This window comes from Pelodiscus sinensis, chromosome 5, assembly GCF_049634645.1.
Source record: "Pelodiscus sinensis isolate JC-2024 chromosome 5, ASM4963464v1, whole genome shotgun sequence".
NCBI classification, from domain to species: Eukaryota; Metazoa; Chordata; order Testudines; family Trionychidae; genus Pelodiscus; species Pelodiscus sinensis.
The window spans coordinates 23,615,379-23,643,227 of NC_134715.1; the positions used below are offsets into that span (position 1 = coordinate 23,615,379).

General features: G+C 40.8%; 1 protein-coding gene across 10 annotated transcripts in view; it reads right to left on the bottom strand.

Moving 5' to 3' along the window:
• Positions 1-5,578: 5,578 nt before the first annotated feature.
• EMCN (endomucin) overlaps positions 5,579-27,849 on the bottom strand; it is a 93,038-nt gene continuing 70,767 nt past the window's right edge. For 9 of the 10 annotated variants that reach the window (XR_012904053.1, XR_012904052.1, XR_001368135.3 and 6 more), the window contains 4 exons: positions 26,876-26,937; positions 14,352-14,422; positions 6,788-6,946; positions 5,579-6,583 (listed from right to left, as the gene is read on the bottom strand). Coding sequence is in view for 1 of the 10 variants with exons in the window: in XM_075929663.1 (XP_075785778.1) it covers positions 6,578-6,583; positions 14,352-14,422; positions 26,876-26,937 (139 nt within the window). In the remaining 9 variants the exon portion in view is untranslated. The remainder of the gene's footprint in view (positions 6,584-6,787; positions 6,947-14,351; positions 14,423-26,875; positions 26,938-27,849) is intronic. The other variant, XM_075929663.1, reaches the window with a different exon arrangement.

The window sequence follows — 27,849 nt, forward strand, 5'->3', positions numbered from 1 at the left end:
GAACATGGTGAACTAGATGTAGGAAATAACAAAGGGAACAGAGGCGGCAATAAATATACTGTAAATTCCATTTTATTTTTGCATCAAGGCTGCAAGGATATTATTGTAATATCAGAGAAAGTAAGACCCTGTAGCTGTACCACGAAGAACAGTTTCACAGAAAGCAATGCATCTTTTCATAACACTACTGCAGTGCTTTCAAAATACCGCTCTATCACTCTTATTTGTTGCATGATACTATTTACCATGCAGATTCAATGTAGCCATGAAATATTATTCATTTTGGGACATGATATGCTGAAATGTGATGTAAATATAATGTAAAGTATGTTTGAATAAGCAAAGAACTTGGCATTTTCTAAAAACAAGTGCTTTGACATGGATTTTAGCTATCATTTTCCCCATATCCCAATCAAATAATGTGCAGTATGTATTTGCAGGGATTGCTGAGTGTCTTGCCCAGGAGAAGACTGAGAATCTGAATGAAAGAAAGAAGAAAGCAAATATTAGGCGCATAGTTCTGATTTCCCATCAGGGCAAGCCAGGAATAGTGTCTATTTCACATCTTTGTATATTACACATACTACTGCAAGGATGAAACTAATCTCTGCAGGAGACAGAGTATTCTTGGGGGCTGGTCTAGACTCCTGCAGGAAGTAGGAAGTGGCCCAAAACTGGTTCCCTGCCAGACCAGTGCACAATGCAATTCTTCAACCACATCTTCATATATAAGAGCACTTAGCACCAGGGGGGAAAACCTCAAAAACAAACCGAAGGGGAATAATAAAATCACAGAACCCACCCACAATTTTCCACTCGGGAAGCAGAATGAACCACATAGGACTGATGCTAGTCACTTTACTTAATGTATTGTCCAGAAGGCGTGCAGTAACCATGGCGATGGGAGCAGTGTCAGAACCCGAGTAGATGAGAAAAGGGATAATGGAAGTCGTTTTCTATAACCCCAAATTCCCTCTCTCATAGCTTCTTTGGACTAAGTACTATGCTTTATCCACTCACCAAACAGGATATTGCTAGAGATAGGTTAGTTAAAACTCAGGATAGTTTTACAAAGCTAAAATTAAGGGGGTTCACATTTAGGTCCCCTTTTATATGAAATGTCCAATGGGCCTAATTCAGTAGTGGCTCAGTTATGCAGTAAGATGAAGTCACTGCTTTCTGCATTCACTATAGAAATCCAGATAAAGCTCTCTCTGTTATGTATGCCACAATGCAGACCAGGATGAGGTCTGTTGCTGGTGGCCATCTTCGCTTGCTCATGATCCAGCAGCAGTCTGTTGCCAGGCAGCCAGTCTCCAATTGCAGCTCGCTAAAACATTCCCATGGAGTCTTGTCCATTAAGTCTGAAATGGACATACTGAATTTAGAATGCACAGAACAAATTTTTCAGAAACTAAGTAGTTAATGAATTTTGTTATTACTTGGTCTGGCTGATTTTCTTCTTTGAGATAGGCTCTTATACTGGGCTTGTTTTCATTGAGATAATCCATTAAATACAAGGCTTGACATGAGGAATCCTTCCAAATTTTGGATTCTTGGCAGTATAGTGTTTCTACTGAAAAACAAAATTAGATGAAGCCCAAGTACTAAGTCTTTGGAAAGATAAAGCCATAGGGATTACACTAATGTGTTCACAGTGTCCCTTTCCTTTAAGTAACATTTAAAAGAAGATCATTGGAAAATATGACCAAGGCTGATGAGGATGATCAAAATCCAGCAAGATCAACTCCAACAGTGCATTGAGAGGTGCTCTTAGAGGCAGCTGGTGTCACTGCTTCTAACTGTGTCACCTAGCCTCAAGGGATAGGGTAATATTCTATTTTGCTTTCCAGAAGTAGGTCTGAGGCTGCAGATTTCAGAGCCTGACAAACTTCCCTAAGGTCCCCAGCCCTAACATTCACAGTTTTAATTTTAACAGCTAAATTCAAGGTCTCCACCTCTTGCCCAAGAGCCTGCAAGAGATAGCTCAGAAGCAGAGGAACTGGAAAAGGCCTTAACTGTAAAGTTTACAGACAAAGCCCTGCGCGGATACAAAATTTGTAACTACTTCCACAAAAATGAGCTGAGGATATCTGCATCCTCATCCACGGATGCAGATACCTGTAGATTTAAAGCAAATATCCACAGATTTGTAGGGCTCTACTTATGCAACCCCTGAAGAGCAGCAGCCAGTATGCATCAACATGCGGTAGGTTAGAACCAAGTTAGTTTTAATTTCTTAATTCTATTGCAATGTGCTTTGAAGCTGCTTTTGAATACTATACAGCTAGATCTTACCCTGTATGCAAAATGGCTTTAATTATTACTTTTCTATAAAAACAAAGCAGAAAAAAAAAATCACAGATTTGCATGCATCAGGAAGCTGAAAGTTAGTCATTGATCCATATGTAGTCAGTCCACGTTATGCTCTGATCAGTTGGCTTGTTGCTACTTTATGCTCTTCCTTTTGTGGTATATTATAATGTCATTGTATTTCAGTTGTGTGTTTAGCTCACCAAGAACTTCAAGGAGGGGTGGTGAAGCTGGCTAAGTAATAAAAGTAAGTAGGGAGGGAGGACAAACGATAAAATCAGTTAAATCAGTTAAAGAACACAGTATTGAACAGAAAAATGTCCCACTGATCTAATAAGAGAGCTACAATATATTAATAACAGCAGCAATACTATTAGCATAGTTATCCCCTTATTAAATAGAGCCACAGCTGGAAAAAAATTGAAAGAATAATTGAAATTAGGGATGAAAAAATTATCTAGATCTGTTGTCTGCTACCACAGAACTGTTTTTATAGTAACTTTATTTTTTTTTCTTTTTAGAAGAACTTGGGAGTCAGATTCTCTGCTGTAACCAAAACTTTAAGTTCTGCTTTTCCCCCCTGACTGCTGCTCTAACTTGTACCAGTTTCATATGCCCTCAAGGACTCATAATAGTGTCTTGGATCTTTGCTGGACAGACCTGCACCAACCCCAGCTCATTGTACTAACCTGGCCACCGTAGCTCTATGTCATTTGAGAAATCCCTCCTCTCATGGGTGGGAGACTATATAAACTTTGCAGTGGCAGACAGGCAATAACACAGCCTGAAGTCTGGCTGTCTATGTTTATGAACAAAAGGCTGTTGTAAAGATGACCATTTCCAGCACAGATATGATGATATATCACACATTAAAACTCTTGATTTGTTTTCTTTCCATAACAAGATCATGAATGAGGAAGAAAATTTCTGATAGGGAGAGATGCTACAAGTAGTAGGCATAAAAAGAAGAGGATAGGATTAAGGGAAACGAGAAGGGTATGCTGATGTAAAGACGGGGCATTACATAGAGGTGTGATCTCTGCTCACATATGGGCTGAATGAAATGGGACATTTCAAGACACATTTGAATCCTGGCATTAATGTGCAAGTGGGGAGAGAGTGTACAAGGAACCGTCCCCATGCAGGGATTGAACACAATCCCAGTTTGGCATTCAGGGCATACAGACTAACACCATAAGGGGCAAAGGAAGGACGGAGAGATGGCGAGATTATTGCTCATCTTGAATGGAGATTTTCTCCATGCATGCATTTTAGCATAGGGCCAGAACCTCAAAATCTTTAGGGGCCTAACTACAGTTGATTTCAATGCAAGTTAGTTACATAAGAACATAGGATCAGACCAAAGGTCCATATAGCCCAGTATCCTGTCTGATGACAGTGGCCAGTGCCAGGTGCCCCAGAGGGGGTGGACCAAAGACAATGATCAAGCAAATTGTCTCCAGCCATCCTTCTCCAGGCTTTGACAAACAGAAGCCAGGGGCACCATTCCTTAGCCCCTGGCTAATAGCCTTTTATGGACCTAACCTCCATGAATTTATCTAGCTCTTTAAAAACTGTGTTATAGTCCTAGCCTTCATAGCGTCCTCTGGCAAGGAGTTCCACAGGTTGACTGTGCTCTATGTGAAGAAGCACTTTCTTTTATTTGTTTTAAACCTGCTACCCATTAATGTAACCCATTAGTTACTAAATATCTTTGAAAATCTGGGCTCCATTGTCTGCCAAAGCTCCTGCAGCAGCTGTGCATTTCTGCCCCATCTCCAATTCAGGGCATTAGACAAACCCTGCTTAGCAGGGCATATGACAAAACTGATTAGCACCACGAAGTTACAGCCCATCCTTCCAGCAAGCTGTCACTAAATCAACATTCTAAAGCAGGATCTATTCAAATGTATTAACCACAGTTTCTAAAAATGAGCATAAACACTAATAGGCAGACTTAGTCAGAACTTCCATGTCAATATTAGAAGTAATACTTCTTATAAGGCTGCCAAATGTTCTGTTAGTCTGGGCATGAAGAAACCCTATGAAATGCAGACACCATGCTGACCACTGCTCTTTACTACCCCACACGGATAAGCACTTGGACCCGATCTGAATGCTGTCTAACACAAACACTGGGCATTCTTTGCTTCTGAACTCCCCAATGCTTTACTAATCATGACTCAAGACCCAATACAACTTTGAAGTAGCTGTTCATAAATTGTTTGTCAGCCAAAAACATCTTTTATTCTTGGATTACAACCATGCACATTCATAACCTTCTGATTGCGTTAAGACTGTTGAAATCTTTGAATGTTGTTCATATTGCAACACAAAACAAAGGCAAGTTTTGTGCCTTTGTTCCAGCTCTTGGTTGCACAGAAGGACAGACTACATGATCTAACGGTCCCTTCTGGCCTGTGAACATTTCTTTTCTTCACTTCCGCTTCAGCCATGTTTTACTGACAGGGAGCAAACTGTATCCACTGAAACATGTCTCATGGGGCTTGATTTTGCATCTCACCTAGAAATCCCATGAGTGTTTTGTGTGCTCAGCTTTCTGTTAAGCTAAAGATATAGTTTCTCTTGCTGATGGGTAGTTTGTTCACCAGCTAGCCTATTACATTTCACCCTTTTGGGGTAGCAGAGTCTCAAGCCTTCTTCTAATCTTTTCCCTGGGTCACAGCTCTTCCTCAAGCATCTGTCAATCTTCTCCATTGTACAACTGAAGTCTCCCTTACTGGTTATTCAGTGAGAAAAGGAAGCTCCTCTTCCACAGGCCTTGGCCCCTCAAGCATGAAGTAGGGCAGGTCTGACCAGTAGCTTGTCCCACTGAAAATATTTCCTTTGTTCTGCTATAGACACTCACTTCTTGGGGTTATTTAGCCTATGAAATTAACCTGATTGTCTTCTAAAGCCTTTTCCCAGGCCCTTTGACAGGAGACACACAGAGCACCACCTTCTTTCCTAGTTTCTCTCTTGCTCCTTCAGCAAGTCTGGCTCCCTCTCCTATCACTCCTACACTAAGGAAGAGAACTCTTTATATCCCCCGACTCTTCCCCAATATGCTTTGCTGCACGGCCTAAAACTCACTGGTGTCCCTTGGAGCCACAGTGCCAAGAATGCCTTATTGGAGAAATAGTGTAACTTTTGTTCCTGAGGCCTGCACCATGCAGTGTGCAACAGGAACACAGGATCAGGTCCAATATCTGTATTTGGTGTGGATTATATATTGTGAATTTGCAGAGAGAAGAGAGGCTCTTAATAGAGATATAAACTTTTATTATAAGATTAGCATTATCTTGACAAATCATGACAGTTTCTGCACAAATCTTGCATAATCGCTGATATTAATCTCCCACACTCACATTACACAGATCTTTCAAGCTGCTCTGTAAAGAAAGTGTTACAAAACATCTACTTTACATATACATGAAAACTTGGGCATAGATTCTTTTTTTCCATTTGGACTTCTCAGCAGCCTGGAAGCTGAACTGGGTATAATGTTTGATATAAACGCTTAACCTTCACATTTTAGATGGCCTCGCCTTTTGAAAGAATAGACATTGTGATACTTCTGCTCAACCACACTCCCCGGAGTCACTCAGATGATCCAGCACAAAGACTGATTAAGCCGGGATTTAAAAATGGTGGCGCCCGGCTTATGCAAATGAAGCCCGGGAAATTCAAATCCCGGGCTTCATTTGCAAGTGCGGTATGCCTACATTACCCTCCTAGTTCGAACTAGGAGGGTAGTGTAGACATACCCTTTGATATTATCTTCAAGTGCCTCATCCAGCATATATTTACTACCAGGTGAAGTACTTAGTATGCGAATAAACCCAAAGAAGTCAATGGACACACTTGTGGTAATTATAGTTTTGCATACTAGTATTTGAAAGATCAAGCCCCAAGTTTGCAATCTACTGCTTAGGATACAAGACAATTTACAGTATTAACACATTCCTTCCAACATGGGAAGAAAACATTTCTATATACAAGAAAGACATAATTAGTCACACACCTCCTGATTTTTACAATTCCTTATTCATTCTTGAAAGTTTCCCTGCTTTAACATATGTAGAAATAATAAATACTTATGTAGACATCAAGAAAACCCAAGGCATTTAACATATAGAAATTATGAGCTAATCTGAGAACAATTAACACAAGTGCCCTGGATGTCTGTAGGAAGCAACAGCTGATCCATATATCTGCTGTAGAACTGCAACTTCAGAGGACAGATCCCTTATACTGTGCTGCTTCACATCTGAAATGATAATAAAAATCTCAAGATGATCATCCCTATTAAGATTAGTCAACATCGACCATTAGCATACAAACAAAGTTGTTGTTATGGTGCCAAAATCAAAACCATTGAAATTACAGCTGGAATGTTTATTCTCAATTGCTTACTTTTGTAGGGACTGACAGTATTTGTTCTCCAAGAGCAATATTTGATCAAAGGCCTCACCTGAGAATAAGGACTTGCTTCCTATTATAAAATATTAATTGACTAGAAGAGTTATCCAGCGTTGCTCAAGTCTTTAACTCAAATACATTTTGTTTTTCTTCATTCAAATGATTGTTCAATAGTGGGGATGGGTTTGAGGAGTTCAGTATGCAGGCTGCCCTGGGGAGAGAGGACAACCCTAAACTTCTCTGGCCACAGTGGATTGGGGCCAGGTGAGAGTTGCCTGTCCATGGCCACTGCAGCTGCAGTGGGAACAGCCAAGGGTGCATTTTCCCCCAGCTGGGGGACATTCAGACACAAAGACAGATAAACTCTCTGAAATATATGGTAGATAGCTGTCTCTTTCTCCATCCCTCCCTCCTGCTGCATCAATGGAGTTATAGCTGTCCCAGTTCCCATCTCTGGTCCTTTGCTGCCCCTCAGCATAATTCTATAGCATATTCTATAGCATAATTCCCTCTTATCAGACCCCTCCCTTTCTATTGTATAATAAACATTTGAATTCCATGCACGTCTCATTGTTCTGGCACAACCAAAACCTTGCTTTATGTTAGGATAAGAGGAAGCTGCATACCAAGTTTGGTGGTCCTAGCTTTTACCCGTTAGGAGTTCTTGAACAAACCGACTCACAGAAGGACAGACAGACAGAGAGGCTCACATTTCTAAAATATACAGTAACATTTCAACTGTGTGATAATTTCTTTCACAAATTTGCATATTTGACGACAAGACAGATTTGGGGTAAAAAATTTGCTCCTTTACCTCATTTGCCTATATCAGGAGCACACTGGTGAAATCAAGCTGAGTACCATGCTGAGCCCCAGCCTCCAAGAGCACAGTGTTCAAATTTTCCATTATGCCCATACAAATAACCGATTCTATGAATTGTTGAGGATCTGCTTCTGCTACCCTAATGGAAGGCAATGTGAGTTTTGCTACTTCAGTGCAAACAGGATAGACCATTCTGTATATTTCTCATTTGTTGTTTCTTTCCCTTAACTCACTCTGGGCCTGAGATGTTCTGAGCACCAACTCCCACTGGCTTCAAGAGGAGGAGAGAACTCTTCTTCCTCTCAAGATGAACTTTGCAGGACTACGGTTTCTTCCCCAGAAATGGTCCCACATTAATATATTGTTCACCTGTTGGTACTGTAATTAATATATTGTTCACCTGTTGGTACTGTCGGCTTTCTTTTTGCCGACTAGAAATAGAAACCGCTTCTTATGTGTGAAAGGTTTATGCATTTTGAGCTATGTACTAAATGTATTTAGTATTTCCAATTCTGCTTAAAGTTTCATTTTGTCTCCTTCTGTCTGCTTGCTGTCCATATCTTCCTGGAAGCTTTGGTGCCTTTTTTGGGTACTTATTGCCTGGTAGTCTATGTATCTTATATTCTCCAGAATTGTATATTGACCTGTTAGGAAGTATATTTTTAAATTTTGTTTGAGGTTAGCTATCTGTACCAATGCTGCTAATTCCCAGCTATCCTAATATTGTACATCATTGATTGGCTGCTAGCCTAGCTCCCCAGAAATGGCTGCATTTCAGTGCTCCGGATTGTTTGAGTCCTATTCCTGCAATCAGATTCATGCAGTTAGACCTCTGCACACATTCAGAGCACCAGTGAGTCACACACGTGGATCTGACTATAGGATCATGGTGGTTCTTATAAAGATCTGTATAGTGAAAAGGACTGTATGAATCTATAACATGCTTGCATTATACACATGAATTATAGAATGAAAATCTAACTTTATGTGGTAAGACTGTACAAGCCCTATGTACACTACAAAAGCCACATATATGCCTGTAAAAATATTAATTTTACTTAGCACCTTCATTAAGTAACTGTAGTTCATTACTGCTTCCTGTGGAAGCTGCTGTAACTTTGATAAGACAGGAGAGCCTTAAATGACATGACATATTTATTGAACTGTTCCTCCCACCCCCCGCAAACTCCTAGTGTTTTTTCCCTGAACAACCAATAGCTGTTTATTTGCACATCTTTGCTATTTTCCCCCACCTCTTGAATGCTTAATGCTTACAGCCCATAAGTAAATGGAAATAGCTTTGCATATTCAGGTCCTTATATCTTCCCCATACCGATTCAAAAGTCTGCATTCGGGAGAGAAGTATGCAGAGGTATTAGAAACCAACAGCAAAACAATGAGTTGTCCTCTGGCACCTTAGAGCCACAGCAGGGAACTTTTCTGGGTCGGGGGCCGCTGACCTACAGAAAAATCAATCAGGGGCCACACACAAGTGAAAAGCAAAGAAAGAAGCCCCTGAATGAGAAGGAAAAAAGGAACTCCTCACATTCCCCTCACACACCAGAGCCTGGGGTGGGGACCAGATTTTGTACGCTCCAGCTCTGTGGGTGGCTGGCAGAGGGCTGGAGCACCAGCACAAGTTCCCAATGTGGGGGGCTCTCTGAGTCTCAGAGGCCAGATCCAGGCAAGTGTGGGGCCACGTCCAGCCCCCAGGCTTGAGGTTCCGCACCCCTTCCTTAGAGACTAACAAAAATATATATAGTATCATGAGCTTTTGTGGGTAACACCCACTTCATCAGATGAGCTGGAGTGGAAATGACAGAAACCAAATTATGCCTGACAGAGGGAAAAATACTTGTCCATTGTAGGACCATTATAAAGCCAGTTTCCACTGCCTCTAAGAACTGCATTTTTACATCAAAGGTTAAGAGTGGGACACTTCCAGCCCACTTAATTAGCCTCATTAGCACCAGTCCTATAATTGATAGGTACAGGTTGAAACTCTGTAATCTGGAGTTCCCTGGCCTGGCATCGTTGGGTGACCCCGTGAGAGCACTCATGGGGATAAGCCCTTGGGCTGGGGAGAGGAGCATTGCCGAACTAGAAGGCCAAGATGGAGCCCCAGGAGCAGCAGAGTGCCAGGAGGAATGTAGAGCCCCCAGTCCCTGGGGGGTGGGGTGGAACAAAGCTTCCTGTCATGGTGGAGGGCAGCAGCAAAGCCGCATGGGGGGGAAGTGCGGAGCCGCGGGGCAGTAACTGATCCCCTAGGTGGCGGCAGAGCCACTGGGGACCAAGAGGCGGCCCCGGTCACCAGCGGGAGCACAGAGCCCCAGGTGGCAGCGAAGCCACTGAAGAGAGTGGAGCTCTGGTTGTCAGTGGAGTCTCCAGCCGCTGTGGGGAGAGCAGAGTCCTGGCAGGGAAATGGAGCCCTGAGTGGCTGCTAAGCCATGGGGAGGGGGGAAGTAGAGCTCCCTTTCCCAGTGCTGTGAGGAAAGCAGTGTCCTGGGTGGCAGTGTAGCTTCCAAGGGAAAAGATGAACCCTGGGGTGGGAGGTCCAGGGAAAGTGGCTGCTCCCGCACCACAGCAATGACCTCCCCTAGTCCGACAAAGTCACTGGTTCGGGATCAGTTAGGTCCCGAAGGTGCCAGACCAGTGAGATACAACTGGTATTTTCCCCCTCTGTTATAAATAACTTGGTTTCTGTTATTTCCTCTCCAGCTCACCAGATAACGTGGATTTTACCCACAAAACCCCATGATCCTATATATTTTGTGAGTCTTTAAGGTGCCACAGGACTACTTGTTGTTTTTAAAAATAAAGACTGACATGGCTACCCCCCTGAGACTTGTCAACAACAGAACAGCTCATTAAAACTGTGCTGTTGTGGAAGGGGGTGGTGCCATTTGGGCAAGTTTGGACAAACAAAAAGAAAAGTGTGACAGCAGCCATTTTGGGGGAGGCGCCACAAAGAAGGATTTAAGACAAGATCTAGATGTCTCGCAAGGTAAGAAATTCTCCAGTCCAAGATTTGTCTGTCCCAAAACAAAGGAATGGCCACAAAGGAGTGTAACTCCCGCTCCAGTAAACAAACTATGGAGGTGGTTGGAGAACCACCATTCACTAAGGCTGATCTGAAGGTCCTACTGCAAGAAATCAAAAAGATGAACTAAGGAAATGAGAGAAGAGTTCCATGCTTATTTAAAAAAATGAAATTATAATAGCAGGCATGTATAATTTTAATTAAGGGCTCCTTCAAAATAAACTCCCAATCAATGGCAAGCTTCTTTTTATTTTTAATTTTTAAGGGACTTCAGAAGGTTTAAGGAAGGGGATATTATTCTAGGGGATTTTAACAAAGTGCTTAATTCTACTTTAGATCAATCATATGTACAAAGAGGCATTTGCGAATAGCAAGTGCAAATTTGTTCAAATAATGAGAAAATGAGGACCTGGGTAGATGTCTAATGGTAAAAGGAAACCTGGGTCTTATTTCAGAATTTATACAATTTTTGTTTCCTGAAACATGGCTAATTTGGTCAAAAATCCTAAACGAGGAATTATGACTTGGTCTGATCCTGTCCTTTGCATATGTTAATGTAAAAGATTAGTACTCAGTGGAAAAACAAAAGGCCTAATAGTACAACAGAGCATTGTTAAGATCAGTAAGTGTTTTAGGGATATTGGAAAGGCAGTAATGTGAGGGTATAGCATCAAACTCTAAAAGATGAGAACTCTTGAAGATAGGAGTTTGGTTAAAGAACTTTCTGTTTGGAAAAGTAAACATAATTCTACAGGATCTAAAAAAAAAACATATAAGAAAATACATGAGAAAAGAGTGACGATTAATCTGTTAGAAAGAGGAAAAGCTGAGCAGACACATATTAAACAACAATAATATGAAAAGGGCACTAAAGCTGATAGGGTTTAGCCAGAAATTTAACAAAGTAACAGGATAAATCAGCTGTCCCTCTGATAAAAAGGGAGATTAGTTACTGGCATCAAAGATCTCGGAAACATCTGCTAACTTTTTTCATACTTGGTTCACTTCAGAACATCTAAATCCTGAACTTATAAGTAGATAGCTGAGACGTATGACAATGTCTCAGAGGACAATGGGGCAGTTCTTGATAGGCAAATTTCTGCAGAGGAAGTTGAAGTTGCAATTAAGAATTTAAAATCCAATAAAGCTGCAGGTCCCAATGGGTTTTCTGGGGAGTATTAAGGAGTTCTAAAGTAATTGTTGGTCCTTATTTTAACTAAACTGTTTAATAGTTTAATAAATATCGCAGGGAATGACATTCCAGATTCATGGAAAGAGGCATAACTGAAGAAGAAAGACATCTTACCAAGTTTGCATCATACAGACCTGTTTTTTTAAACTAATGTGGATGTTAAAACATATGCCCAGGTGATAGCAAATAGATTGAGTGGCATCTTGTACAAATATGTGCATCGTGACCAATTAGGTTTGTTGTTGACACGCATCTGTCGGATAATAGCAGAAGAACTCTGAATTGTCTCTACAATATTTAGCCTAGCCATTCTTCCTCTACACTGCTTTCTTTGGACTCAGAGAACCTTTGACTGGCTGGAGTGGGAGTATCTCTGGATAGATGTTTTTTAAGTTTCCTTTTGGAAATCAGTTTTATATGGGCATATTGCTCCTATATACTCATCCTCCCAAATCAGCTTTGATTAATGGCCATCAATCCCCACCTTTTAATTTTAGAACTACAAAACAGGGTTGCCTGTTACCTCCCATGTTGTTTGCTTTGGCAACAGAGCCATTTGCAATAAATGTTTAGAAACAGCCCCTTGGTGAATGATTTAGATGATGGCATAGAGAGTATGCTTATAAAGTTTGCAGATGATATCAAGATGGGAGGAGTATCAAGAAAGCAGCATAGAGGAAGAATGGCTAGGCTGAATATTGTCCAAATGCTTTGGATGATTGGGTTATAATTCAAAATGATCTGGACAAACAGGAGAAATGGTCTGAGGTAAATAAAGCATTTTTCCCTGCTACTCTATGCTGATTAGGTCCCATCTGGAGTATTGTGTACAGTTCTGGGCACCACAAATTAGAGAAGGTCCAGAGAAGAACAACAAAATGATTAAACATCTAGAAAAAATCACCTAAGAAGGAAAATTGAAAGAATTGTGTTTGTTTAGTTTGGAAAAGAGAAGATTGAGAGGGGACAGGATAACAGCTTTCAAGTACCTAAAAGGCTGTTAACAAGGACAAGGGAGAAAAATTATTCTCCTTAAACTCTCATGATAGGACAAGAAGCAATGGGCTTAAATTGCAGCAAGGGAGGTTTAGGTTGGACATTAGGAAAAACTTCCTAATAATCATTTATTCCTAAACACTGGAATAAATTAGCTAGGGAGGCTGTGAAATCTCCATTATTGGAAATATTTAAGAGCAGGCTAGACAGACATCTGTAAGGGATGATCTAGACAATGTTTGGTCCTGCCATGGTAGTCTCTCAGGCTTCGTCTACATTACATGTTTTGTCAGAAGAGGCAATGCAAAATGAAGTGCTGATTAACATTTTGTCACACTTCATTTGCATAATCTATTCCGATCCATTTTTGTGCAAGAGGATTTTGTGCAAAAACATGCAGTGTGGGCATGTCCGTTTTGCACAAAAAACCTTTTTGTTCAAGATCCTTATACTTCTTCTGGAGAGGTTTTTGCACAAAATGGACATGTTCACACTGCATGTTTTTGCGCAAAACTCTCTTGTGCAAAACCGGATTGGACTAGATTATGCAAATGAAGCACAACAAAATGCTAATCAGCGCTTCATTTGCGTTGCCTCTTCCGACAAAATACGTGGTGCAGACATAGCCTCAAGGTCTCTTCCAGTTCTAGTGTTCTATAAATCTATGAAAAGTATCAAAATACTTTCTGGCATTAATCAAGGGTGGACTAGTGGGGCGGGAGAAAGCTTGGGGAAAGAGGCAAGGTGGCTGCAGAGCAGCTGTGGGCCAGGAGCACAGCCCTGAAGGAGTACACAGAGCTCCACAGCCACTGGACTGCACTTCCGACCTCCACTGCTGGCTGTGAGAATCTGCAGCCACTCTACTTCATCCCCAAGTCCCCCCTCCCTAGTCTTCATTGGGTCAGGCCCCTTTCCTGCCAGTAGCTGTGGGGCTACGCTCCTGGTGGGCTCCACTATCACTCTGCTTCTTCCCCCAAGTGTCCCTCCTGTTCCCACTACTCCCCTGCCCTCCCTGAACTTGAGCCCCACAAATGAGTTATTTGCAGGGCTCCAGAAGCTGTTACAGGGTGGGGGAGGAGTTGCTGAGTGCAGGTCCTGTTTTTTTCCTGTGAGTGCTTCAGCTTGGGAGCGCCCACCAGGATGCTGGACCACAGATGCTGCTGAATAATGGAAGTCCAGACTATAGAAGTCCAACCTGTAGTAGCCGGTAGAATTATTTCAGCACAATGCAGGGTTGTCTCTTATTTTACTAGAAACTTACCACGTGGCAACAGTCGCAGTCCATAGAGAAATCTGGACTTTTGGGGTACATGAGCAGCAAAATAGCAGGCCAGAGCAATGGAGTAAAATTCTAATCTTGCTTTTACCATGTGGAAAAAAAATCAACTCATTTGTGATTCTAGTTCATGAAAGTTAAAGCAAAATGGCTTTAAGGTTCTTACTGACAAGTCATTAGTTTTTTCTGCTTATGGTTCTTTGCTTTTTGTTTTAGCTGAATTGAGCGATGCTAATGATAACTGATATTAATGAAAGTTTCAGAAAACAGAATGAAAGAGTAAACATACATGTTTATTGCCCAGATGCGAAGATTCGTCATGTTGGTGAGTTCTATACTTTCCCTCAGAGGAGTGCTCACCTAACAAAGAGAAGGTACATTTTGATCAATTAGGCCTAGAAACATAATTAGAGACAAGTGCAGCAAGAATACATCAGTCTGCTTTGCTGAGCTACCCTGGTTTCTTTGTCAGAACTATATTACATGCAACATTCTCCATTCCATTCCATACTGTGGATCTCCACTTGGATAGTCTGTCTTCTCTGTAGCTTCACTTCAGAAAAACTGAAATTGTGGCCTAAGTGCTCATAAGTTCCATAAAGGTCTGTTTTTCCAGTATATCCTATTTCTCTATGCTATTTCCATTAATGTCAATGGGAGTTCTATGCATGCAGGTGGAACAGATTATTGGGGTCAAGGTCTGAGTGGGGCTAAAAGGGAACTAAACTTTTAAATATGGTGAGCTCCATGTAAGCAAAAACTGGTGTTATGAAACACAAATATTAACTGAGTGCCTTTCTGTCCACTTCTCAAAGAGAATTTCTTACCAATACAAGAGTCAATTAAGAGACACATGAAGTTAAAATACAATGAAGTTTGAAACATTTCAGTAAAAATGTACATTTATCATGGTTACATATGGTATAAACATGTCAGACAATAAAAACCAGAGGAGCAATGAATCCACTACATTCTATTTAACTGAAAACTAAATTGTGGCTAATTTTAAATGAATAACTGATGTTCTCAAATGACCTTAAATGAGCAGCAATATATACCCTACAATAGAGTGCATCTCCAGAGCTCAGTGGAAAAAGACCTTGGCATCTGCTGGAATTCTGTTAGAACTGGTTGAAAAATCCAAAAGTATTTTTTAATTAAATTTATTTTCCTTTCAAATTGTTTCAAATTGAAACTTTTTTTGATTTGGACTTTTTTTTTAAAGTCCAAAATGTCTATCAAAAACAATACAAATGTAACAAAATGGTTATCAGCAAATGTTCGTTTAATCCTCCCTCCCAGCTGTAGTTAAAAAAAAAACCCCACAGCCCCAAAAAACAATACCGGGAACCATTTCAATAGCTTTTTACTGTACAGATTTCAGGGGTAAGGGGCAAGGGAAGGAGAAAAGGGAAATATTATAAGGGAAAAAAGGTCCAGTGTCTTTTTTGTAAAAAAAAAAAAAAAAAAAAAAAAGAGTACTTCAACTCTATCAAAAATGTTTGTGGCAATTTTTATGTTTAGAAAAATGCCAAAAATATCAACCGACACTAGATGCAGTACAGTTTTGTCCCAACCAACTCTACTGATTTTCGAGGACCGTGGCTTGTGTCTTTATTGTTCATAATAGTCTCTGCCCCCACTCCATCTTTTCTTTTCGGCCTGCATCTTTTAACTTTGCTCCACTTTTGGTCATCCATACAACAATGAAGAAATAGGATTGGGAGAAAATAGGGGTGAGGGGTGTTTGGTGCGGGGGGATGCAGAGAGAGGATCATAAAAAATATAACTGGCCGAAAAACATGGGAAAAGGGAGGAATTCCACAAAAGATTCTGCTCAAGAGGTGGTTTTTTTGTTTTTTGTTTTGGTAGAATTTCAAATTTGTCAAGATTTTCTGATCAGCTCTTCTGCCAAAGGTATTCTCCCTATAGCCGCCACCCACTAAACTAGGAAGATTTTATAAAAGAATCATAATGCCTCCACTAAAACATGACAGTTCTAATGCCCTGATCCAAAGCTGTTCATGTCAGTGGAAAAGCTTTCCTTGATGTGAATAATCTTTGGATCAGGCCCTAAAATGATGTGTTGTTTCTTAGCGCTACCAATGACAGCTTCAGAAATCTGAGTGTCCAGACTCACCCTGGCCAAGAACAAGGGAGTAGTGAATTTGTTTTCTTTCAGGTCCTGACTACACTGGACTGCATTAGTCTCTCCCAAGAGGGTAGAGACATTTACACCAGGAACCTTACTGATATATAATCTATCTAGAGAGTCCAGCGTGATGGGCTGATCCACTCAGAAATGACTATGTATCCATGTCCTCTTTGCAAGATCAACAAGCAGCCACTAAGAATTTGATCTGACAATGCAATGATGCCTATGCTTTTTTTAATGGGTTGCCTGTGTTAACATATCACCTGACAGGGAGTTTCATGGGCAGAGTATACTATAACAATGCCTGCTCCATCTTTGCTCACCTATTCGCATTACGTATCCTTCATAAACACAGTATTAGAGTCTATATCTATTGCTCCAAACCAACAATTTAGTAAGGAAGCTGGAATGCAATAGAACTTCAGAATAGAAAAGGGAACACAGGAAATCTTTGCACAAAAGAAACTAAGGCAAATAATGGAGTGTTTCAGAAATAAGATTGGATTATGCCAAAGCTGGGGAACCTTTTTGGGGTTGGGGGCCGCTGACCCACAGAAAAATCAGTTGGGGCTGCACAAAAGTGAGAAGCAAAAGAAAAATCTCACCTCACTGACATGACCCCCAACTGAGAAGCAGAAAGACACTCCTCAACTTCCCCTTGCACACCAGAACCTAGGGTGGCCTGGGCTAGTAGAGTTTGTAGGCTCCCCCTAAGTTCTGCTGTGGGGCCCAAAACGAGGGGTTCATTGTGTGGGCAGAGGCTGCTGGGAAGAGGACTTGGCGTGTGTGGTCTGGGAAGGAAGAAGGCTGCAGGAGTGGGCTGGAGGTTGTTGGGTCTCATGAGTGGTAGGATGCAAGGGGGCTGAATTGGAGGTAGGCTGCAGATGCAGGCTGGGGGTGAGGGATCTGGCAGAGTGCCCCAGGGATGAATATGGTTCCGTGTCCTCCTCTGCTCCCAGGCACTACCCCCTCCTGTACCTTTTGGCCATGATTACAGCCACTCAATCAGAGTGGTGGGGGAAAAGCCTGCAGGCAGTGCTTTGTTCCATTGTCGTTTCCCCAGCCAGGGGAGAGGATGTGGTACTGTGCTGAGTCGCATCCTAGGCAGAGCCCATGGGTTAGGTGCAGCCCCGGGCTTGCCTGACTCCAGCCTGCAAGGCTTGGGGCTCCCCAATGAAAGGAGAAGGGGAGCCCTGAGCCTTAGGGGCAGATCCATGGATTATGCCTTGAAGAAGCTGTAGAGAATTTTAGCATATACATGGAGTGCCTAGACAAGCCTATACATGGGATAATAGCAAACAGGAAAAAGGGCAGTATTACAATCAATTGTTGGATCCAAGATGTTTGCTCTGCTGAATATCTTGAGACACCAGAAAAAGCAGATGAAACCATTTGAATGTTCAGATTTAAGTGTGAAGAATTTAATCTTTTTATTAATCTAAAAGAAGTCTAAACTGAAAGATACTGTTTCTAAAACTATAGAAAAACGAAGTCTTGACCTTGGTATTTGATTTTATAGCAAGTCTAAAGATTTGGCTTCCATGTGCATGTTTAATCTTTTGTTAGAACTGCTGAGATTTCAATTTACATGCAGAATTATTTAGTATTAAACTGCACAGCATGTTACTAAGTGTGGCGTATGGGGGAAAGTTGTCTCGGCAAAAACTTTTGGATATTGTGAATCATTTTGAAAGTACTAGCAATGCAAAAATATCGATGCTCCTAAGCAGTCTAGATAGACTAAAGGACTATTGTTCAGTGAAAAGACACTAGACACAAATCACATCAAAATAGCAAGCCTTCAAAATTTTAGACTGAACAGACTAGCACCATTAACTCATTTTGCGACTGTAAGTATAGGTGTAGCATGCTTGTGATAAGATTTAATTATAACTATTATTTTAATGAGAACTTTATAGTATTTATTGATCATTTTAAAAATCCAACTTAAATAAAAATGTGATTTAAATTAAAAAAACTTTTTAATTTTTTTTAAAATATTGATTTTTATCCACCCTGATTGTCAGAGGGTTGTGAGAAGCCAACTGCACCTAAGTCATGCAGTGCTACAATAGCTGAAAGAAATGATACACAGATTAAGAAAGATGTCTTAGATACCAGGGTAGGATAATGGAATTACACAGATACAAGTACAAATATTTTATTTGACAGCTAACCATAAACCCTTACTTAAAATCTTAAGATCCTATTTTGTTGCATCCTCCCTCTCTTGTATTAGTTGTTACACTCATTTGTTGAGTTTTGTCTTCAAATGGATTATAAACTTCTCAGAGCAAGGATCCTATTATAAGTAGAGGGCCTATCATAATGGACCCCTGGCCTTGGTTTGTGCTTCTAAGCTTTGCTATAATACAAAAGAAAAAACACTAATATAAAAACTAGGAAAGCTTCACCAGCAGCTACTGTAATTCAGCACTGTTTTTTTATATGGTCAGCATCTTATTATGGCACTTATTTAAAATGGCTTTTGCAGTTTAGCAATTCAGATAATCTATCAAAGTCATCAAGGGAAATTCAGGCACCAGGCTATAATCTGAAATGCAGCTTCCTTCCTTTTGCATCAAATTGTCATCTTTAATCAGAATGGAGATAGAGGAGATAAAGAGCAGAACTTGGTTATCATGTGAAGGTAAATACAATTATTCATTCAGTATTTGCTAATTGCCAAAACGATTCCGCAATCTAAAGTGATAGTGTCAAGTTGGGAAGTCTTTTTTCAGTAATAGCACAGATGAAAACTTAATTGTTGATATTGAATAAAATCATTAAGCTGCAACAAGCCAAGAGTCTACATCTATTACACTGGCTGTACTAGGAAGTGCACAGTACTCAATAAATTGGTGGCATGAAGGGAAAATATTTTATATGGTGAAGAAGCTTTGTTTAATGGAACTTTCACTTGACTTGGGGAATGTATGGCCTATGTAACCCCGCAAACATGTTAGTTAGTTCTTATAAGTTGTTGTCATACATGGAGCATCCTGACATCAAGAGAACCGATCAGTTCAGGAGTATTAACTCTGACACTGTTAGGTTTCTGTCTCAGTAGGGTTAAGGTCAGGATCATGTGTCATTGGTTGAGCGCATTATCTCTCTTTGCGTTTTGAATTAGACATTTCGCTGTTCTATATTTATTCACATATTTGATCTTCATAATGGAGTTGTTAGGGTTCTAATTTGATTCAATATGCTAATGCCCCTGTGACCGATAAAATAATATCCTGGACAAAAAATATGGAATTAAGTTAAACCTTATAGAACTAAGTATTTTGGGAGTCCATTGTATTAAAAAGGCAAGCATGCATGTACTATTGTGGTATTATTGTACAGAATTTCTTCAGGAAGAAGACAGGATTAATGCAGTCTCTGGGAAGGATTAGGGACTTCAAACACATTTTTGGGACACTCATGTGATGTGGATTATCTAGGAAACATCCAGTAAATGCAAATGACCCACCTAGGTTTCCATTCTTTTGAAGCTTTGCCTTAAGCAGAAAGTCATTGTCACATTAATCATGCTTTTGCAAAGGCCCCAAGCTGGCTGCATGAGTGACTCTCAGACGCTTGTTCTGAGCAAAGGATGTATGAACTTGCTCACCTGCTAGAGCCCACATTGGTGTTGGGGTGACGTTTGGTAAGTTTATTAGCCTAGGTGTCATGGGACTCAATGGACCCACAAAATTGGGGAGTAGCTGTGCATTCTGGGTTTGTGATTGGCACAAGTGTTATACTGTGCTAATGTGAACACATTGGACACAGAGAAGCCCCTTTCCTTCAACCTAGTTACTGCATAGGAATCATGGAACACCTACCAGGACGGAGAAATAAGAACCAGCGGCGAGAAATCACAGATAACCATTCTGCCTCATTTCCCTCTGGTTGCATTCATCCCCTTGGGGAAAAGTACAGCAGGCACAAGAGGAAGGGGGGGAGGGAGAGAAATGGTAGCTTAAATACCACAGAAGGGCAAGTGTAGGGGAGCCATATCAACTACTCATATGTTTGCCTTATTTTGCTGGTTTTGTTAACTACAAACTCTTACAATTTCTATTTCTGTCACAGGAAGTGTTTGACATTTCCCATGCAGATATTACCATGGCCCATTCTGGACTCTGCAGGCCACTCAGCATTTTAAAATTGCAAGCTAATATCTCATCCTCATCAGTTCTGGCACACTTTATTTACTTCCAGCAAATTAACTGCAGGACTAATTACTCTCTTTACCTTTCCCATAACCAAAGTCCTATCAGTCATACTTCCTACACTCTACCTTCTTGAAGCACCTGGGGTTATTTTGGAAGGCATGACACCTCATGTATCACATTATATTCAAGTGTCTGGATTTCTCTAGGCAACTTTGCTATAACTTCTACATTACCACATTCTCTGGAGACTTTCTATTACATATTATGCTGCTGTGATAACAATATCAAAGACCATTGCTAAAGTCAGATAGCTCCTAATGCAGCTACTCCAATCTTGGTTCCAAAGTGATGATTTATGATCCATTACATCTATATATCAATGTAGTGCTACCATGTGCAAATAATCTTTTATGGGACACCCATCACTCCAAATACTTTTTAAATATCTGTGATTCATTTCTTTCAGTTGCCTTTTAGGGAGGTGCATAAGAACTTATTATGAAAGGAGGTAGGTAGATTGTCATGTTGGGGTTTTTAAGATGCTAGACAACTATATCTAGGAGATATTGTACTTGCCTCTCAGTTGTTATAGAAAATGCTTCATTCTTACACATTCGCTGGAAACATTACACATGCCTAATGCTAAAGTGTCATACCTGGAAGTTCGTGGTGAATGCTCAGTCCTAGAACAGGAAAATTCAAGGTATGCTAATATAGCCACTCATTTTCCTGGCTAACTGTTCTGATGTGCTCTACAGCATGTGATGATTTCTTCTTACTAGCAAGCAGAGCCCTTGACATGCTACATAGTTAATTAGGAGTGACAAAGTGATATCTCTGGATGCTCCAGGGAGAGCTTTCCAAATTATACACAGTATCCAGAGTTCTTGTCCAAGTCACATTTTCATTACAGACTGCACAGATGCTTTCTCTCACTTCTCAGTTACTCTAATGTATTATTAAACTCTCTCACAAAATCCAAACCTTATAGACTGGTTATGAATTCAAACCCATGTAGAAAGGCATTAGAGACATAGGCCCTATATCCTTCAGCATGCACATTTTTCTTATTAGTTTCTAAAACGAGAACATTAAACTTAATTTTACCTGGTTTTCATAGTATGATAAGGTCCATTTAGCAGAACAAATGTGTTTGGACCAGTTCCTTGATTGGAAGACATTTTCTGCAATTGTTCAACTTTATCTGTAAATATCCCTCTGAATGTTCTAAAATGCTTTGTTACTTATTTGAAATACCATTTAAATGCACTGCTGAAATAAGCCAGTCTCCTTTCTTTGCTACCACCAGCGTCTGAGTGCAAAATTCTGCTTTGATAACATTCAGTGCAACCTCATCGAAACCAGTGAGTTTCCAGGGTTGCTAGTCAGGGGAGAATGTTTCCTTCTAATCTCATTTGCTTTTCTAAAAAGCCATTATCCTTTCTTCTCATCAGATTGCTGTATGAATCCAATAATACTGCCTGTGATTATTGACAAAGTGTACTTCAAATACAAGATCAAGATAAGTTATTCATCTAAACTTCACAAAGTACTCCACCTCCATCGTACCCAATCTGTGAAACAACAGAAGCACTACTATTGGTTGAATATACACTTTATGGGCAAAATACATCTGAAACCACTGAATGTTGATTAAGACCCTGATCTTGGAAAGCATTTAAACATGTGTTTAACTAGCAAACTGAAAAGCTCCATTGACTTTGATAGAACTACTTATGTGTACAATCTTAGTTGTTTTCCTGGATTAAGACCCTTGGATATGTGCAGATTTCATATTATTAATTATTATTAATACAATACTACTACTACCACCACCACCCATTACGTCAAAGCTGTTTGTGAAAATGAAGGTTCTTATACTATAATTTCCTTTTTAATTGAATTGTTTCCCCTGAATCTAGTTTTTTACAAAAGGAATGCATATAAAAGTTTATATGATAGATATGGCCATTTTCAGCAATATCTTTGGGAAATCTTTTTGAATTAAGCTTACATAGCTTTGGAGTCCATTGTATTATAAATACAAAGTTGCTGTGTTATGATAAGATTTGTAAATAACTCCTCGGGGTCGGGGGACAACAACGATGATGTGGCCAAGGCAAACCCTGGGAAGGATTGTGAGCTCCAAAGGACTATTTGAAACAAAGTGACAGACCAGAATGAATTTTTGGGACGAAATAAAGTGCGTTTCAGGAAATCTCTAGTGTGTGCAAAGGTATCACCTTTGAACATACAAAACCTCAGGTTTTTGAAACTACACCCTAAGCATCCTTGTCTGCTGATTATCTGTTACTGGAATCTAAAGATCAAAGGCCAGAATGATATCTACAAAGGAGTCAATCTCAGATTCAAGCAGGTGATTGTTCTGAGCCAGCAGCTGTTATGAACTTTTAAGCACAGGAAAACCGCTTGGTGGAATTCAAAAGATGGATCACTTGCCTGAGTTCTTGTTGGAGTTGAGGGGTGAACTCTGATAAACCTATTAGCTTGTGTATAGGTACTTTTAGGGGGTTTTAATACATTTTTTTCTGTAATTCTCTCACAAATGCACATGCTTAGAAAGAACTGTATAGTAACCTATAATTGTGGACAATTACTCTGTTTATAGCCTTTGAGGAGAAAGCAAAGTGCAGACGTAGGGCAGTTATGCAGCCTGGTAAAACACTTCATCACCAGGGAGAAAGATATAGGTCTCTTCTCAAAAGAGGTGATGTCTGAGGAGCTGGGAGCATACTTGTGATACACTGCAACTATTAAAATTGCTCCAGGGCATTGTTTTTAGTGTTCTTAATGGTCACTAAATTAGTCTGACACTCTAAGGGCCTACGCGTTTATGCTATTATGAAATGACTGTCTTTGGGCCCAAGTCTCCAAACTAGATTCAAGTGAGTAAATTTTACTTACAGGAATAGATACCTGGAGGTGACTAGGACTTGTGTGAGTAAGAAGTATTTCCATAAGGTTTGTAATATGAATGAGCCCTTAGCAATTATTAAAAAAATAATAATTTAATTTAATCAGTTTAGAAACTTGGAAGAAAAATGGCCTATACCTGTGGCTATGTGTTTAATTTCAGTATTTATTAAAATGTAGACTTTCATCAGCAAAAGAGTTAGGTATATTAAATATGAATAGCATTAACCAGGGGGAAAATTCATGTTTCCAAAGTGGTTATGACTCATGTCTTCCAAATGTAGCAAACATGCAGCACACCTCAGTAAAAGAGAATATTAAACATTCTCTCCAAACAAGAAGCTCAGATCGCCAATCTAGAAGCTGATTAAAAAGACCTCAGGCCCTCTTGTGCAACACAAGAGCATCTGATTCTCTTCTCATTTACACTGATTCAAAACTGGAGTAACCCACTGAAATCAATGGAGTTACTCCAGTGTTAAATTCTGTGAGAGTAAAGAATCAGGTCCTGTAGGTGTCCTAGAAATCTAGTATCTACTGGAAGCTTTAAAGAAATACTGCATTTTTATACCCCCCCCCCCCCCCCCACTCCTGCCATTTAAAACACATCTATGATCTCAGTTTCCAAATAACACATTAAAAAAACCCACTGGAATTCAATTCCTCGTCTTTTAACACCTGGATTCCATTTGTCTTGCAACAGCCGTCCAGGAAGTGTGAAGGACTGTGGCTTTGCATCCTACCTAGGATAAATAGCTTCTGCTCCAGCCAGGCAAAGCATTTGGAGCCTGACCTCTTTGACTGAAACAGCCTCCATGTCAGGCTAATGGAAGTGGTGGGATTTGTAGCGCAGCCAATAGACCGCAGACTGTATCATTCCTTCCTGCCATATATTGGAGGTGGTTTGGATCAGCTAACATGCCCAGGCTTGAAGATGGGGAAGGGTAAGAGAGGAGGTAGGGGGCAACTGCACAGTGGCCCGGTGATTTAAAAGGGCCCAGAGCTCTCTGATCACTGCAGGGGTAGCCCAGCAGGACTAAGGCAAAGCTTCCTGCCCATCCTCACTCCGCACTGCTCCCCGAAGTGGCCAGCACTGGTGCCTCTGCTGCCCTGGGAGAGGAGGGAAAGGGAATCTCCGCATGCTGGGAACTGTGGCTGTGGGGGTGGTGCCTGCAGGCAGCAGCTAGTGGAGACCTCCCATTCCTCCCCCTGCAGCTAGGAGTCACTGCCAGAAGGGTTTTTTGGTCACTTTTGGGAGTCGCCTGAGGTAAGTGCCAATCTCCTGCCCCCTGCCCGCCAATCCCAACCTCCTGCACCAGCCCAGACCCAGGACTCAAACTTCCTCTCACAGCTGGCACCATGCACCTTCTCTAACATCCAAACTCCCTCCCACAGCCCAGCTCCACCCCTCCTGCCCTCTGTTCCAGCCTGGTGAACATCAGTGAGCGGGGTGAGAAGCCACGGAGGGAGGGGGGATGGAATGAGCAAGGGGTCGGGCCTCTGAGAAAGGGCAGGACAGAGACATGGCCTCAGGAAAGGGTAGCGCAAGAGTCTTTGGATATGCACAATTAGACAGTTGGCAACACTACTACGGGGTGTTTGAAAGCCCTGAACATGCAGCAGCTCCCTGGGCACCAGCTAGTGCAGGTGCATCTGCCCAACTGTCTGGTCGAGCGCCTCAACATTGGCACGGCTTGGCACAACTGACTGTTCGGCCCTGGGGCCTGTAATTGCTCTCAGCAGACCTGTCCATGCCCCAGGCGATCAGATACGATTTGGAGGGGGGAGAGTGTAGCAGCTAAACAGCAGTCCCATGAAACTGCCGTGTGTATGTGTGTGAGGAGAGGTAAGGGGAAGCAGCCAGACAGGACCCATTAAAGACTCCATGAAGAGGTAGAAGTGTGAAGACTTGAGGGACCTTTTCCCTACAGTTGGGGTGGTAAGAGTTATGTAGGTCAGAAAGGATCTTGTATTGGGATGGGAAGGCAGTGAAATCTGAAATCTCATGAGGACAGTTCTCATGAACGGTTTAGCTTTTTTCCCTCTGCAGTGACTGGGATTCAGATTAGTTCAGTCTGAGACTTGATCTAAACAACACTATCTCAGTTCTTCAGCGTTTCACAGCATTTTCTTGAAACTCCTATTTCAACCTCCAGTCTTGTAGGGGCATTATTTTGTTATGCTTAAAATGATGAGGGCTTAATGCCTTTCACAAACATTATATATATCCTCTGTTTTCTCCGGCAGATTTTATTATGTAAATAATTTACAATAAACAACATTAAGTAAGTGCAGGACAGAGTATATTGTAATATAGATCTGTAATGAGGGCTGTATTTTGTAAGAAAATAAACTGTTGAGTCATAGAAGCAGAGCTGGGTGAATACTGCAAAAAGTAATTGCAAACATTAATTCAAACCAAAAGCAGGATTTTTGGAGACTAAACAACTCCTTCTGTTTGCATTCTGCAAATACTCATAAACAGCCAAGCTTTTTTTCATAAAAATATCTACATAATGGGTCACACATCATTACACTCCTTGAAATTTTTCCTGGGTCATCTTAAATACTCCTTGTGGGGATTGAAGTCACGTAGAAGGAACAGAAACATAGCTGACTACGCATAACTTCAACTGCAGATTATAAACAGCAAATACTAGCAGTACATTAGCAAGTAGCTTTCAAGTAACTGCTTGCTGAGGATTTCTGAATAATGAACATGTTTGTAAACAAGGAACAAAGTGTGTTCAGGCAATTTGCCAACAGAAAAAGGGGTTCATTTGTCAAATGTGTTTTTAATAGTTCACCCTTCTTTACGTGAGAAAGCAAGTGTCCTAAATCAATACATCAATAAATATAAAATGAAGATATGTTCTCATGAAGAATCAATTACCCAGACTTATTATGTTTCTTTGATTGGCCTCTTCTTAATGAATAGTGTTTAAAGGGGCAGCATGGTTCATAAATTGAATTTGGACAAATTTTGAAAAAAAATTATTTACACGATACTGTTTGGGTCTGTTCCAAAGCTCATTGAAGAGTCTCCCATTGACTTCAATGGTCTTTAGAGCAGATCTTTTACATCCATTTGGCATCTCTCTCAGCTGCGACAGTGAGTGTTAGTGAAGCCAGCTTCTCAATGCTGGGGGCAGCTGTTCTGCAACCATTGTCCTTGAGCACTTGCATTTTGCATCCTTAGTCCATATGAGGCATCCTGACAGTGGGAAAGGACCTTCTGTTCACACTATTGAGCCAGTCAGAATTCTAGACAGGGAAAATGGCTGTTTTGGGGGAATATTGAACTTGTTACTAGCCTGGAACAAATTCACAATGCTAATTCTCATTATGATTATTTTTAGGTTTGGGCTATAAACATAGCTTTAATCTCCTCAGACAAGAATAATTATTCTTCCCAGCTGTCACTAAAAACAGTTTACTTTGACTTGAAATCACTGTTGGCTGCTTCTAAGGCATCATTTTGTCATGGGAGAAGGTGGTGGAGAACTGTAAAAAAAAAATCAGTCACCATCCAACTGCCAGAGAAGAGCACACACTTACCAGTCTCAGGAGAAGTTGTCTTTACAGAAAGAAGCTTGACACCCTCTTTATCTGTGGGGGCTCTGTTTTAATCAGAAGACATTTGACCAAACAGTTAGCATCAGAATTGCATATTTCTCAGTGAAGAAAGTATTAGCAGCATGTCTGTGCTCTAGGGGTACGTCTACACAGCATTATTCCGAAATAGCAATGTGAGTGTCTACACAGCAATTCCGTTAAATCAAAATAAATTCAAAATAATGGATGGCTTATTCTGACTTCTGTAAACCTCATTTCATGAGGAATAAAGTCTGTTCCAAAATAGCTATTTTGGAATAGTAGCCATGTGGACACTTCACTGCTGCTATTTCGAAATAGCTCCCTCCAGCGCCATTCAGAATAATTATTCTCCAGTGCCTCCTGGGGCTCTAAATCTAGGTAGCACGTCCACATTAGGGAAGTCTCAGGAGGCTTCCCTGTAATGTAGATGTGCTATTTTGAAGTAAGCTATTTTGGAGTATTTCTTCTGGAATAGCTTATTTCAAAATAAATACAGTGTAGATGTACCCTAGTGGATTATGTTGTGTTGGGAATCCTTACTGACTTCAGTGGGGCTTTACATGGATGCAAAAGTCTTCTTGTGTCACTCTGATTGCAGGCCCTACACCAACATTTCCCAAAGTGGGTGTGCAGAGGAAAGGGCTAATGGGAGAAGCTGCAGTGGGGCCAGAATGGCAAGTTTCCTTCTCTGCTTCTACAGTGTCTTTAATACACTGTCATGGCCACAGAAGCCACTCAGGCTATGGGTTGAAGAAGCAACTCGCTGGCCAAAACTTCATGGATACATGTCTCAGCCCCATTGACACAACAGTGAATCCTCCAGCCATCCCCCGTAGCATGTCACCTTCTGATGGATCTGTCTCAGTTTTACTCTTTGGCAATGCTTGGACAGTTCATCATGCCCATACAGACTCACTGGCTTGAAGTGAATTAGT